The 14,716-nt window shown below is 44.1% G+C and overlaps 1 protein-coding gene across 5 annotated transcripts in view; it reads right to left on the bottom strand.

The window, feature by feature from the left end:
* The window catches only part of dnah9 (dynein, axonemal, heavy chain 9), a 175,913-nt gene that overhangs the window by 37,783 nt on the left and 123,414 nt on the right, over positions 1 to 14,716 (bottom strand). For 4 of the 5 annotated variants that reach the window (XR_015111651.1, XM_086196258.1, XM_086196256.1 and 1 more), the window contains exons 65-68: positions 13,839 to 13,979; positions 10,669 to 10,839; positions 10,338 to 10,460; positions 1,902 to 2,095 (exon numbers count right to left, since the gene is read on the bottom strand). Coding sequence is in view for 3 of the 5 variants with exons in the window: in XM_086196258.1 (XP_086052384.1) it covers positions 1,902 to 2,095; positions 10,338 to 10,460; positions 10,669 to 10,839; positions 13,839 to 13,979 (629 nt within the window). In the remaining 2 variants the exon portion in view is untranslated. Of the gene's footprint in view, positions 1 to 1,325; positions 1,409 to 1,901; positions 2,096 to 10,337; positions 10,461 to 10,668; positions 10,840 to 13,838; positions 13,980 to 14,716 lie in introns of all 5 variants that reach the window. The other variant, XR_015111652.1, reaches the window with a different exon arrangement.

Raw genomic sequence — 14,716 nt, forward strand, 5'->3', positions numbered from 1 at the left:
TTCAACAGCAAGAAGTTTACATTTGTTGGTAACCAGTAAGCTGTAAATTGACATTAGCTTCAAGCTACATATACATGGCCATCTCTTTCTGCATTCTGGAATCTTAACGAAATAATACGTCCTCCTGAACTGAAGACACCTTCCTGTAAGTACTTGAAAAGCAAATTACCCTTTTTTGGTGAAGTATCACTTTGAGATACGAGATATTCTCTGGAAAAAAATATTACAAATGCTGCCTTGCTACTTAGGTGAGCGGTGTTTTTACAGTAAAAATCGAGCGTTAGCGTTAGTTCTGTCAGGCCGTGGTAGTCAAGCGCTATTGGCTTCCTGTCCATCAATCAAACTGATCAATCAGCTGATCACAGCTGCTCAGCATCAGCTGATCAAATCCCTTGCTTCTGATTGGCCCCTCTCAACTTAAATGTCACCCGGCCTCAACTACCGCTCTGCTAGCTTCTGGCTATGCTGCTCTGCCTGCTACTATCTGCTGCTATCTGCTGCTGCTATTTGCTGCTATCTACTGCAGCCTGCTGTTACTGCTGCTATCTGCTCCTATCTACTGCAGCCTGCTGCTGCTTTCTATTGCAGCCTGCTGCTGCTATCTACTGCAGCCTGCTGCTATCTGCTGCTATCTACTGCAGCCTGCTGCTATCTACTGCAGCCTGCTGCTGCTATCTACTGCAGCCTGCTGCTGCTATCTACTGCAGCCTGCTGCTATCTACTGCAGCCTGCTGCTGCTATCTACTGCAGCCTGCTGCTGCTATCTACTGCAGCCTGCTGATATCTGCTGCTATCTGCTGCTGCTGCTATTTGCTGTACAGTTGCTCCTGCTCGCTACTTGCTACCCTCCACCTCCCCAGCTCCACCTTGTCGTGTATACATGGCATAGTTCGTTCCATGTCATGTTGCTGCTCTGTTCACGGGGGTATGTTTGCTCTTCCAGTCTTAAACTGGGAGAACCTTCCCTGATGCTGCTGGTCCCCTGTTTCATGGTGCTCATGAAAAATTATCAGGGGACTCCTCTGAACAGAGCCATACCGCCAATTTGTACAATAATAAACAAATCAAGCTCATTATCATCTCTTGTGTTTCTTGACGTGAATGGACCTGACAGAACTGCAATCATTGTGAGTGGAGGAGCTAGTACAGGTGTTAACATGGCTACCACAATCATCACCTCTTGGTAATCCCTCCAGAGTCGCCAGAAACAAATAGCAACTTGGGGGCATCAGGTTGTTCCCAACTTTTTATTATTTTATTTCTTTATTAAATTGATGAGTGCCCTTTAACAAATCCAATTCAGTTGGAATTGAGTTTTTGCCCACCTGGTGACACTGATGACTGTGACACAGTATGGCGACGAAGAGCAGCAAGTCTCAAGTCAAACAGTAAAGTAGCTGCATCCTAGCTGAGGGGAACTACAGAGTCACTTATTATATCTCTGGGCATTTGTCACTAGGAGCATGATTCTTCTCCATTGTTAGTAAAATGGTATTGATTGTGGATGCTTTAAGAATGTGTCCAGATTGTTAGACTTTATGTTGTTCACACTCTGAGTACAGCTGCATTAAAATGTGCTTCCTCACAGCCCAAAGAGGACATTCACAGACTGAAGTTATTAACTTCAGCAGGCTTAATTCTGTGGTGTTCCTGGACAGAGGTTAAGGGCTGCTTTCCTACAGTCCTCTTCAACAAATGAGGCTCATTGATTCTGCAGTGTTTGTGAGCTGGGCAACCGACAAACATGGTGGCAGTCAGAGGTGAGCACAGGTGCCCAGTCAATCCAAACCATAAGTCAAAGGTTAAGCTGTTTCACCTTTCCCTTTCCTCCAAACAGCACAGGTCAGTAAGGGGCTTCACAGATCACGGAGCGAAGGCCAGCTGATGGTTCTACCTCTTACCTGACGGCATACGTCATGCGGTCAGGCCTCAGGGCCCTCATTATACACATCCTCTGGAGAGAGGTCTTGTTCTTCCACTCCTGAGGGAATTTCTCTTTTTCAGGACACTCAGACTCCACAAACTTCTTCCAGCGTTTGGCCGAGCCCTCGATGTCTCGGTCCAGGCTCCTAAACTCTTCCATGGAGGACAAGGACTGGGGTTTGAGGGAAGTAAAGTACAGAAAAACTGCTTATTTTTGTAATTACTGATGCACATTGAAGCTAACCTTCACAAAAAAGTGTTTTTTCCCTCCAGATACTCAAAATAGGGATCTTAATCTCACAAAGAAGATTTTTCACCTCCTGTATTACGTCTGTGTGACTCCATTATGCAGAAAAAGCCAGCTGTGTATATTTAGCTTGAAGCTAACAGCAACAAACAGCTATTCACCATATACAAGCACAGACAAGCACGAGCAAGTTGAGTCAATTGAATCAAGTTGTGCTTGAAGTTATCATGATTGAGCGCTGAACCTAAAGGTTTAGAGTTTGTTTGTTTTTAGCTGAAACCAAGATGTTTATGATTACTGAGCATAAACTGGATAAAGACATGGGTTATATTAGACGATACCCTTGAATTCATAAACTGATTTTCTGGACAGTTTTGCCGTTGTTAGCCATCAGCGGCCACTAGCTTCATGCTAAATATATGTGGCCAGCTCTTTCTACAATTTGGAGTCAGATAGAAGTAATACAGGGAAAAAAAAACATCTTTGGAACTCTAGACGTCTAACTGTGAGTGGGTGTGAGGAAAAACACTCTTTTTAGGTGAAGTATCACTTTGTCATTTTTCAATATACAGCAAATAAACTTTGCAGAAGTTGTGAGGCAGAAGAAAAGGAACTGATAGGACAGCTTTCTGTCACAGCTTCATTAATAACATTTGTTCAAAGCGAAATGCTGAATAAACACCATCTCCTTAATTATGGGATGGGGGACTCAGTATGCAGCCACTGCAGAACCACTGGGGGTTTCTTGTGATGCCCCAGCTGACAGGCACCTCATCTCAAGTGAGATGGGACAGCAGTGGCATGCGGTGCGGCCTCAAGCAGGTATGCTCCCTGCCGAGGGAGTGAACACACATATATACAAACACACACACACACACACACACACACACACACAAATGCAGTGTGTATGCGGTTTCAATGCTCTTCCCACTACTCTGATGAAAAAATGTCCATATGAACACTTGGCTGAAGCAGAAAGACAGAGAGATGGAACAGCTTGGCCCAAAGTCTTTCCCTTCAACTCAGTGTGTTTAATTTCCATAACCGCTTGGCGAAGTCTCAACCCTGGTGAGGGGAGTCTACCCGGCGTCTCGAGGGATTCCTCCTCTGCTAATATCACCAAGAGGGCCAAACGATCGGAGGATCTTATCCTGCTTTAAGCTTTCCGACTGATTATGTTTCCAACTGTGATAAGAAAATCGAGTGACAGAATTTGATTAGAGGGACCTCAAGTATCCACATTAGGTTTAGTGCAGTTGAGGAAAGGCCGTCTCCAAACCCTCAGTGGGGTTCGGGTAAAGTTAATATTCTACGCGGTACACATTGAAAAATTCATGAGCGTGAGAGGCTAAAAAACACATGCTGCCATTAGGGTTTAGTTTGCTGCTAAACTGATCTGACGAGAGAGAAGCTCTGCTGCTTGATGTCCACAGGGCGAAACTGCCAGACGTCTATTCTTGAAGAGAAACTACGGATAAGAAGAATTTGTTCTCGTGCCCTGCGATGTTAAAGCGTAACGGAGTCACAAAGCAAAACAGAGCCCTGGAGAATCAGGTGCAGTCACACTGAAAGTTTGGGCCATGTAGAAAAATAGCTAATGTACGAAATGCCAGTTTTGTTGAGGTGACAGTAGACTGATTACATCAGCAGCGTCCAGTGTGTAGAATTCATTCTTTATAGTGTCCAGCACCTGATTTGAGTCTATGGGATGAGTGTGTTTGTTTTTTTAGGTCAAAGGATGCAAAATACATCTCTAAATAAAGCAGCCAGTGCAGAGAAATCTGGGGGCCTCAAACATGATGGAATAGAGAGGATAGAGCTTTCTCTGGGAAGTCTTCAGACTTGTACCATATTGTCTGTGAATCATTGTTATCCATTCATCCATCCATTTTCTTCCACTTATCCTGTTAAGGGTCCCGGGGGGGTGGAGCCTATCCCAGCGCCTTTTGGGCGAGAGGTGTGGACAGGTTGCCATTCCGTTGCAGGGCCAACACATAGAGACAAACAACCATTCACACTCACATTCACACCTACGGTCAATTTAGAGTCCGGATTAACCTGGACCCCTCTTGATGTCTTTGGACTGTGGGAGGAAGCTGGAGTACCAGAGAGAACCCAGCAGGAACAGGGAGAAAATGGAGACTCCACACAGAAAGATCCCGTGCTGGAGCCGGGACTTGAACCCGGGACCTTCTTGCTGTGAGGCGACAGTGCTGACCACTGCACCACCGTGCCACGCTGAATCATTGTTATAATTGTACAAATTTGTCAAAATCATACAGTGCATGCAGCTATGGGTATATCTGCACTATTTAAACATTATCTACACTTTTACAGGGGACAGGTTTACCCTGGGGTTAGGTTATGAATCCTTTCATGACAGTCAATCTAAAGATTAATGTTGTGTTTTTACAATGCAGCAAAATGCTATTTCTGCGTAGCCACCACTAACTTCACAAAGTGTCATAATACAGTTTAAAACTGGTAGCACTTTACTGTGACATTATTAGCAGCTATTTAGTTTTTAGTTATATAAAAGGGCTGAATAAGCATTACTTAAGTGTTAAAGATTTATTAATGCTCTTTGTTATCCTTACATGGTAAATGGACTCAATTTTATATAGCACTTTTCTACCTTAGCGGCACTCAAAGACCAATTATAGGCTCAGTATCTTACTCAAGGACACTTGGACATGGTCACCGGGGTCGAGGATCGAACCAGCGACCCTTTGGTTGCTAGACGGCCACTCTACCCTGAGCCATGCCGCCCATAAGCGGGGAAGGTGTGTCCCTTAATCAACACCACACCTGAGGATCTGTCTTAATGTTTTATTTTGGGGTCCTAAAACTACGTACTTACTGCATGTGTCTACAGATCCTAGATTTAGTCCATATATGGCAAGTAAATCAAGTGCATATGTAGCAATGATACAGTCAGCAACCTCTCATGGACTCATGTAGAGTCAGAGGCCAGCCATGTGGGTGCTGGGGTTGCAGGGTGGGGAGGGTGTCTCGTAAAATGCACTACAAACTGAGATATGAGTGGGAGTAGCATGGTAATATTTGTTGTCCAAAAAGACCCAGAAGCTCTCAAATCTTCAACTATGTCATCCAGACGGAAAACAACAGACACCAGTGCTGGATGAAGAGCCCAACAAAGTCAGGAAACAGGCCTGCGTCTCAGGTTGTCACACACCTGGAACGCGGGCCGCCATCCTCAAGGAGTGAACAGACAGCGGGGGTCTACTGGACCGTAGACCGACAGTCCAAACACCAGAAGATGAGGAGATCACGGTAAGTGTTTGTTTACTGCGCTTAAACTGTCGGTGTTGGACTTTACTGAGGACATACTCTGTCCAGGGAAGCCTCTCTTCTGGCCACTCCTAGTTCACTTGACTTGGGTCTTCAACCACTTGATTCTCCTTACTGTGAGTACAGTAAAAGCTTCAGGATGAAACTGAAGTAAAGCGTCAAATTATTTGTTCAACAAGGATTAACATGTAGAAAAGTAATTTTCTCAACTGCGTATCTGTCGTGATTACTTATCTGACAGCTCAACAAAAGCCATCTGCACGTAGCCCAATAATTTATTCAGTTTACCACAAATGTTCAAATGTGTCAAATTCTTGTAAATTGAGCTGCTGGTAGAGAATACTGCCCTTCATCTCCGAAGAACTGACACTGGCTGACGTCTGTCTGCTGCCTCCTCTCTAAACAGCACTGTCAGGACGACTATATACTTTACAGTCATTTCAGATTTATTTCCAGAGAAATATTTTTACTCTTTCTTTTTGAATTTTTGAAACTCTTTCTCAACAGCTGGGAAAAAAGAAATAATGTACGGTATCATGGTTGTGTGCCTCTATATTAGTCTTACTGTAATGTCTGTGTGATAAAATATGTTATTGTTACCGCTATCCAAGTTGCATCCAAGTCTCTCCTAGTGAACGATTTAATTACTAATTATCAGATTGGTGTATTAGCACTTACTGAAACCTGGGTGCAGCAAGATGAGTATGTTAGTTTAAATGAATCTTCCCCTCCTGGTTACATTAACTACCATGTACCTCGCACCACTGGCAGAGGAGGAGGAGTAGCTGCAATCTATCAGTCAAATTTGGTGCTTAACCCTCGACCTAACAGTTCATTAACTCATTTGAGAGCCTTATTGTCAGCTTTTCCCACCCAGACTGGAAAGCAGAGAAACCACTCTTACTTGCTGTGGTGTACCGTCCTCCTGCACCTTATTCTGAGTTCTTAGAAGAATTCCCTGACTTTCTGTCTAACTTGGCATTGAACTCAGACAAAGTCATTATAGTGGGTGACTTTAACATCCATGTGGACGTCAATGATGATTCTCTGGCCACTGCGTTTAAGTCGCTTCTTGATTCTGTTGGCTTCTGTCAGAGGGTAAACAAACCCACTCACTCTTTTAATCACATCCTTGATTTAGTACTCACTTATGGAATAGAAGCTGACCGAATCACAGTTCTTCCTCAGAACCCCGTCTTGTCTGATCACTCCTTAATTACATTTGAATTTACTTTAACAAATTATATTCTACCTGGGAAAAAGTCCCGCTTCAGTAGATGTCTATCTGACACTGCTGTTTCTAGATTTAAGGAGCTTATTCCAGCAGAGCTTGCTGCCACATCTTGTAATAATATATTGGGCAGTTATGCTGATTTCACCCCCTCGCAGGTAGACTATCTTGTGGACAGCACTGCAGCAGCACTCCTTGGGACACTTGATGCCGTAGCTCCCCTGAAGAAGAAGGTGATCAACCAGAAAAGAATAGTTCCCTGGTACAGCCCAGAGCTGCGTGCCTTAAAACAGAAGACCAGACAACTGGAAAGGAAGACACATTCCAGCCAGCACGAGGAAGTCCACCAAGCCTGGAAGGAGAGTTTATTAATATATAAAAAAGAACTCCGTAATGCCAGAAGCGCTTACTACTCGTCCCTGATAGAAAAGAATAAGAACAACCCCAGGTTCCTCTTCAGCACCGTGGGCAGGCTCACCAAGAACCATAGTGCTGTTGAGCCATGCATCCCCCCAACTCTCAGCAGTAACGACTTCCTTTCTTTCTTTACTGAAAAGACTGTGAATATTAGAACGAAGATTGCCAGTAATGGAGGACAGACTACAGTCCCCATAGAAGCACCTCCCAGACTTGGTGCTCACTTGGACAGCTTCTCCCCCATCGACCTGTCAGAATTAACTTCTGCAGTCGGTTCCTCCAAGTCAGCCACTTGTCTGCTGGATCCCATCCCGACAAGCCTCCTTAAGGATGCCTTCCCTCTAGTCAACACTTCTATATTAAATCAAATTAATCTTTCCTGAGTCACAGGTTATGTGCCACAGGCCTTTAAGGTGGCTGTCATTAACCCTTTACTTAAAAAACCTTCTCTTGACCCAGATGTGTTAGCCAACTATAGGCCAATATCCAACCTCCCCTACATCTCCAAGATCCTTGAGAAGGTTGTCCTGGAGCAGTTACATGAACATCTGCACAGCAACGAGCTCTTTGAAGCCTTCCAGTCTGGATTCAGGGAACACCATAGCACTGAAACAGCACTTGTCAGAGTCTCTAATGATCTTCTTATAGCTTCAGACAGAGGTCTTGTCTCTGTGCTTGTCCTTTTGGACCTCAGTGCTGCATTTGACACCATCGACCACAGCATCCTGCTACAGAGACTAGACCATGACATTGGGATTAAAGGAACTGCCCTAAAATGGTTTAAGTCCTACTTATCTGACAGGTTTCAGTTTGTTAATGTTAATAATGACCATTCGGAGTATAGCAGAGTTACATATGGTGTACCACAGGGTTCAGTTTTAGGACCGATTCTCTTCACTCTTTACATGCTCCCATTAGGTGACATAATCCGGAAGCACTCGATCAACTTCCACTGTTATGCAGATGACACACAACTTTACTTGTCGATGGAGCCAGACGACACAAGCCAGTTTACTCATCTGCAAGACTGCCTGAAAGACATTAAATCCTGGATGTCTTCTAACTTCTTAATGCTCAATTCAGATAAAACTGAGGTAATCATTTTTGGACCTAAACACCACAGGGACACACTCTTGAATCGGATCTCTACTCTAGATGGCATCACCCTAACTTCGAGTACAACTGCAAGGAACCTTGGGGTCATTTTTGACCAGGACCTTTCCTTCAGCTCCCACATAAAGCATGTGACTAGGACCGCCTTCTTCCATCTTCGAAGTATCGCTAAGATTAGGAATATCCTTTCCCAGAGTGATGCTGAAAAACTGGTGCATGCATTTATCACTTCTCGGCTGGACTACTGCAACTCTCTCTTGTCAGGATGTCCTAAATACTCTCTAAAGAGTCTCCAGCTGGTCCAGAACGCTGCAGCGAGGGTTTTGACGGGAGTTAAGAAGAGAGAACACATCTCTCCCACTTTAGCTTCTCTCCACTGGCTTCCTGTAGGATCTAGAATCGACTTCAAAGTCCTTCTGCTAACTTATAAGGCTCTCAATGATAAAGCTCCATCCTATTTGAAAGAGCTCATTAGTCCCTACTGTCCCACCAGAGCACTCCGCTCCCAGAATGCAGGTCTTTTAGTGACTCCCAGTATCAATACAAACAGACTGGGAGGTAGAGCTTTTAGTTACCGGGCTCCTTTACTGTGGAACCAGCATCTCTCCATGGGTCAGAGAGGCAGACACTTTAACTACGTTTAAGTCCAGGCTTAAGACCTTCCTCTATGACAGAGCCTTCAGTTAGGACTGGTTCAGGTAGCTCTGAACCATTGATAGCTATGCTGCTATAGGCTTAGACTGCTGGGGGACACATCAGGTTACATTGAGCCCTTCCCTCCTCTCCTCTCCTCTCCCCCTCTCTCCTCCTCTCCTCCCTGCACATTTTACTTGTTGCACTTTGTAGTTTGGCCTTGGTGTCTCGCAGTCTCTCTGTGTTTCCACAGATCCACCGGAGCCCCAACCGCCGCCTGCATCGCCCCCCCCCCCCCCCCCTTATTCCCTACTGTTACACCGGCCTGCGCTCCCCTTCCATGAACAAGTCTGCCATCCAGTCCCCCATCAAGCTGGCTTGCTCTCCCTGCCTCCCCTACCAGAAGCTTCCTTCTTCAGCTGTTATTAACATTTCCGTGTTTCCCACATTTTGTATTGTAAACTGTTTTCTTGTCTGTAACAACATCTACTGCACGTCTGTCCGTCCTGGGTGAGGGATCCCTCCTCTGTTGCTCACCCTGAGGTTTCTCAGATTTTTCCCTGTTAAAAGGGTTTTCTATGGAGTTTTTCCTCAGTCGATGTGAGGGTCTAAGGGCAGAGGATGTTGTTATGATGCCATGTGAAGCCCTTTGAGACAAACTGTTTGTGAAAACGGGCTATACAAATAAAATTGCCTTGCCTTGCCTTGCCTTGCTATATGCTACATCCTAGTTCGTCAGAAAACTCCATTGGTTCGACAAGTTTAACTCAATAAATTTGCATATAAATACATTACATTTAGAATGAACTTAGATGTCAGATTCACAGAAAAGAAAAGCAGTACGACGACATGATTTTTTCAGCATTACTATCACCGGGTGCGGTGCTTGTTAAGTGCTGCCATTATCAAATTGCTGTGTGCGCAGAAGAGTGCACCTCATGCTTGTGAGTTGTAGCACTTATGTCATATTTCCACACTCTTGATATGGGCGTGAATAGCTTAGTGCCATTATAGCCAGTCATTGCCTGGCATGGGATTAACTCACTAATATTTTGTTCCTTCAGGGTTAAAACTACAAATTCTGATTCAACAAGCTCATGCAAGCATATTAGCTCCCACCAGCGCGAGCACGCACTCCTCAGTTCAGTGTGCGAGGCCGTACACTGCTGTTGACGGTCTAGGCTACACGTGTGACATTTAATTATGCCATTGTGAAATGAATTGAATTTTCATGTCCAAACACGATCAGACAACTTTTTATCAATATATGAGGCCAAATATTTTCTGATTAGGTCTGTTGACATTAAAAATAAACACATGAAAAATAAAGAAGAAAACTAAATAAGTCACATACGTAAATCACTATCAGCCATAGTTTAACTGAACCACATGTACCAACAGGTTGGCATTATAAACAGAGGAAGCTGTCATATTATGTATTATATACTATATACTGCATACCTTGATCCCTCCCCAAGAGTGGTTGGATAGGAAATCCACCGGTGATGCCACACCTGGCTGGACAGGGTACCTGAGAAGGAAATCCAGCTCTGCAGTGTTTATTTCTTTATTCATCAGCAGGATCTGGGGAAACAAAAATAAATAAATAAATAAAAATCAAAAAAACAAAAACAGGAAGCATCTTTGAATGTTGTGTTTCAGCACAAACCACATTTCTTTTCCACTTGATTAGATCCAAACAGGGCAGTTGGTCTCAGGAGCGACTGATTCAATGGCAACCTTGTTCTCGAAACAAACCATGCAGAAGATGAGAGCGGCCTCTTTTTCCTACCTGAAAGGCGAGCTGAGCGATGTACGTGAGCTTGTCACACTCAAACAGGCCTCTGGTGGTGTACTGGAAGACTGAGGAGGTGATGTTGTCAATTAGGTTGGACACCCGCTGCTGCAGAGACTCGTCCGGTTCGGCCTTCAGAACTGCTTTCTGGAAGACCACACTGAACGCCTGGGGACGCACAACACTGAGTCAGTACCTGACATCAAAGAGCTGCTGGAGAAAACTTCTAACAACCAGTACATTTAATGAGAGTTTGCTTGATGTTTGTGGCCTTCACATAGTCAGTGTCATTCACCTCTGACATGATGGATATGAGGAGGCCTGTTCCCAGGACAATATCGCCTTGGATGATTCACTCTAATTAACTGAAATTAATGGCATGACTTTCACAAGATGAGTCATTTTCATCATGTACATGAGATCACTCACACACATGGGATGAATTATAAACACGTGGACTTATAAATGTCACACCAATAAGCAGTAGTATCAAATACTGACAGTTATTATCGGATACATTCAGAGCATTCATGACAACAGTGATCAAGTGAATGATCTTGTAAATACACTCCGTGCTTTGACTAAAATCATGTAAACTTCCAGCATGAGCTCGATTGAAAAATAGTTGTGAATAACTTCACCTAACTTCCAAAGACCTAGAGAAATAAAGTGCCAGTATTCTCCTGCCATGACATCTAAAACCTGATTTATTTTGCTCCTCAGTGCTGCAGAGCTCTCCTGTTGGCCAGAAACTATTAAAAACTTTGTTTTTTGCCTCAGCACACTGTCCTGCTCCCATAAATACACACTAGAGAACCAGATGTGGATAAATCTCCCTAAAAATAGGCCCGAGCAATCTTCCACCTGAGTAATTATTTAACAAGTACCCAGCAGAAGGAGAGCAATGGGAGTATTCGTTTGAGGGTTTTAGCCACCTGATGAATGAAAAGTCAAAATAAGGCTTGAATCAGAAATTGGTTTGCTGGGTTGGTATTTATCTTTTATAATTTTATGATGCAGGGCAGCACGGTGGTGCAGTGGTCAGCACTGTCACCTCTCAGCAAGGAGGTCCTGGGTTCCAGCCCCAGTTGGAGCACGGGATCTTTCTGTGAGGAGTCTCCATGTTCTCCCTGTTCCTGCGTGGGTTCTTTCTGGTACTCCAGCTTCCTCCCACAGTCCAAAGACATCAAGGGGGGACTAAGCTGACACTAAATTGACCTTAGGTGCGGTTGTGAGAGCCAATGGTTGTCTGTCTCTATGTGCTGGCCCTGCCATGGCCTGGTGACCCATCCAGGGTGAACCCCACCTCTCGAAGAAGGCTGCTGGGATAGGCTCCACCCCCCTACCCCAAGCCTTAACAGGATAAGTGGTAGAAAATGGATGGATGGATGGATGGAATTTAGGTTTCAGATAATTATACTGTTCTCTTTAATGCAGGCTATCAATAATTGCAAACTAATTACCAGTGCAAAAACTAATGCTTTTTACCGGAGAACATGACAGTATCAAACTGTACTTGCAGTGGCAGCTGACAGAGTTGTGATGAGCAGGACCGTGTTTGTGCACACACTCGACTACACACACTGAGTGCTTCAAGGTCCATGCAAACTGGGTAGCACGGTTTGACAGATACTGTTCACACATCTCAGTGTTGTCTGCTTTGGTTATGTTTTATTCTGTCGTCTAAATGACAATTATTTTGTGTTTGTTGCCTAATTATGCTTTTTGGTGTCTACAGCTCTTTATATTAATTGTTGGTCCTTTGTGTTGAACTTAATTGAGTTGTGTCTTCTTTTCTGTTTGATTTCATTGAGGTTTACGACTGTGTGACAGGGTGGCACAGGCTCAGTGGAACCCTAGTACTCAGCACAGATTTAACCATCTATCTAACTCCTGAATGCTCCGTTATCCTCTGCAGCTCTGTTTATGCTTTACAGGTACCTGCTGTGGTATCTCGAGATGACGTTGATGGAATGACTACATCAAGTTATATTTTGTGGCATCAAATTAACAAAATTCTGATATCAAGTTACACCTCTTAGTCCAAAAGTACCTAAAGTGAGGTGACAAATTATATCTTATGGCCTAAAAGTAACAAACTTAAGGGGGAGACTGATTTGCCTCATATCAGCTACATCAAGGGAACAAGTTATCATCTTGCAGCTTCAAAATAACTAAATTGAGAGGACATTAGATGTCATGTGGCTTCAAAACAAAAAACTATCCCCCTCCATCCCCACCAAAAAAAGAAAAAAAACCAAAACAACGGCTACTCTAGCGTTCCATAATATCTCGTAATTTGGTTCTTTGGCCATATTTTTTTCCCTGTCTGTGGCCACTCCAGGGTAATAATTCTAGGCAGCTCTTTGGTGTTTGCATACTAATTTGAGCTTTGTTAGCTATAAAATAGTTAGTGCAGCATTAGAGTTTTGAGTATTTAGGAGCGAGGGAATTTAGGATTGACTACCATCGACAGCTCTAAACTATTGATGGAAGAGTGATATAAAATAACGCCACCCTCGTCTTTGCTAATATGAGGTTATACTCACCCATCCCAATGAGACTGTTCTTTGAAAAGCCTGCTAACAGAGACACTGGGGCTCAATCATCTGTGAAATTATTTCATCATGTGTCATGTGACCACTCGCAGTTGTGTCTATCCCTGCGTAACTACTGGCGGTTAGCTGCTTCTGCTGTGTAACTGTGTTCTTTGGAGAAGTGCTGGTTAGTGTGACTCCAGTTATTACCCTCTACTCCGAGTACTCGGCTGTCATTTCTCTCAGTTTAGCCGAGTTAGACTAACCTGGCGTGAAGAACACATATTATAATGTGTTTCACTGCACTGGCAAGGTCAAAAGGATATCAACTCTGAGTGTGCTTTCATTTGATTATGTTTGGAAATAACTGGGGCCGGAGCAGCAACCTGCAGAGCTGGGAGTGATTGCAAACCATATCTCAGACTGCCTCCTCTCAGCGCTCGCTGGCTGACAATATGAAAGACATTACGCTCTACATAACCACATTAGGGAGCCACAAACACAATAAAAGCAAGGCAAAGAGCATAAAACACAGTGAGCAAATGGAAGAAGGAGGGAGGGGAACACTGGGGTGAGCGTTAAGAGAGGTCTCACAGGGGAGGGAACACGGAGGGTCAATAGAGGGGATACCTTGAGAGAGAACTGGTACATGGGGTGGATTTTATTGAGGTCGTTCATTATGAAGTACAATAACGAAGCCCGCGCCGCCGCTGGTCGGTAGTGCTCCCGAGCCTCATTGATTTTGGCCTCTGTCACCTTTGCTTCCTTTACCTACAGCAAAACAGAATCACACACATAGACAGAACATCCACACACATCTGCATACACTCAAGGTTCATCCATCAGCCATGTTTCAGTAAGATGAAATTATGCTCCCTCCAATAAAACACACTCCAGTGAAGAGCAGAGCTATTCCAATTTCACGCTCCCAGCTGAAATGTTCTCACAGCGAGTGGAACATGACAATTAATGTGACGATTCTTTACCAGTAAAGGCTTGTGCAATTCTGCTTAAGACTGAACATCTGCAAGGAGAGCACTCATCTCACCGCTGACAGAAGGTGCATGTTATCACACACACGCTTCTCAGTGGTTCAGATGTGATATGCTACACTGACATTTGCTGACCAAGGAGACGAAAACTTGGATATATTAACATGTAAGAATCTAATCCAGAATATCGTGACAAGACTTTAAAAGTTCTGCAATCAGTTAGTATGTAAGTCATCTTCGCATTCAGCGATTTTTAACCACTGTGGGTTGGCAGGGTCTCATAGCTCGGAGAATTACGGGTTCAGTGTCCTGTCAAAGAAGTCTTCAACACAGTCACTGGGAGGATCAAACCAGTGACCCTTCAGTTACTAGACGGACACTCTACCTCCGAGCCATGCCACCCGATACGCTAAATGGGATGTACCCCCAAAATACTAGAAACAGGTGGATTTGTCCCATTCTAAAATACCATGGGGGTGAAGACTTTTATTTTGAAAGCAGGGCCCAGAGGGTTAC

Source organism: Aulostomus chinensis, chromosome 23, assembly GCF_037954235.1.
Source record: "Aulostomus chinensis isolate RoL2024-O1b breed Wild chromosome 23, RoL_Achi_v1.0, whole genome shotgun sequence".
Classification (NCBI taxonomy): Eukaryota; Metazoa; Chordata; class Actinopteri; order Syngnathiformes; family Aulostomidae; genus Aulostomus; species Aulostomus chinensis.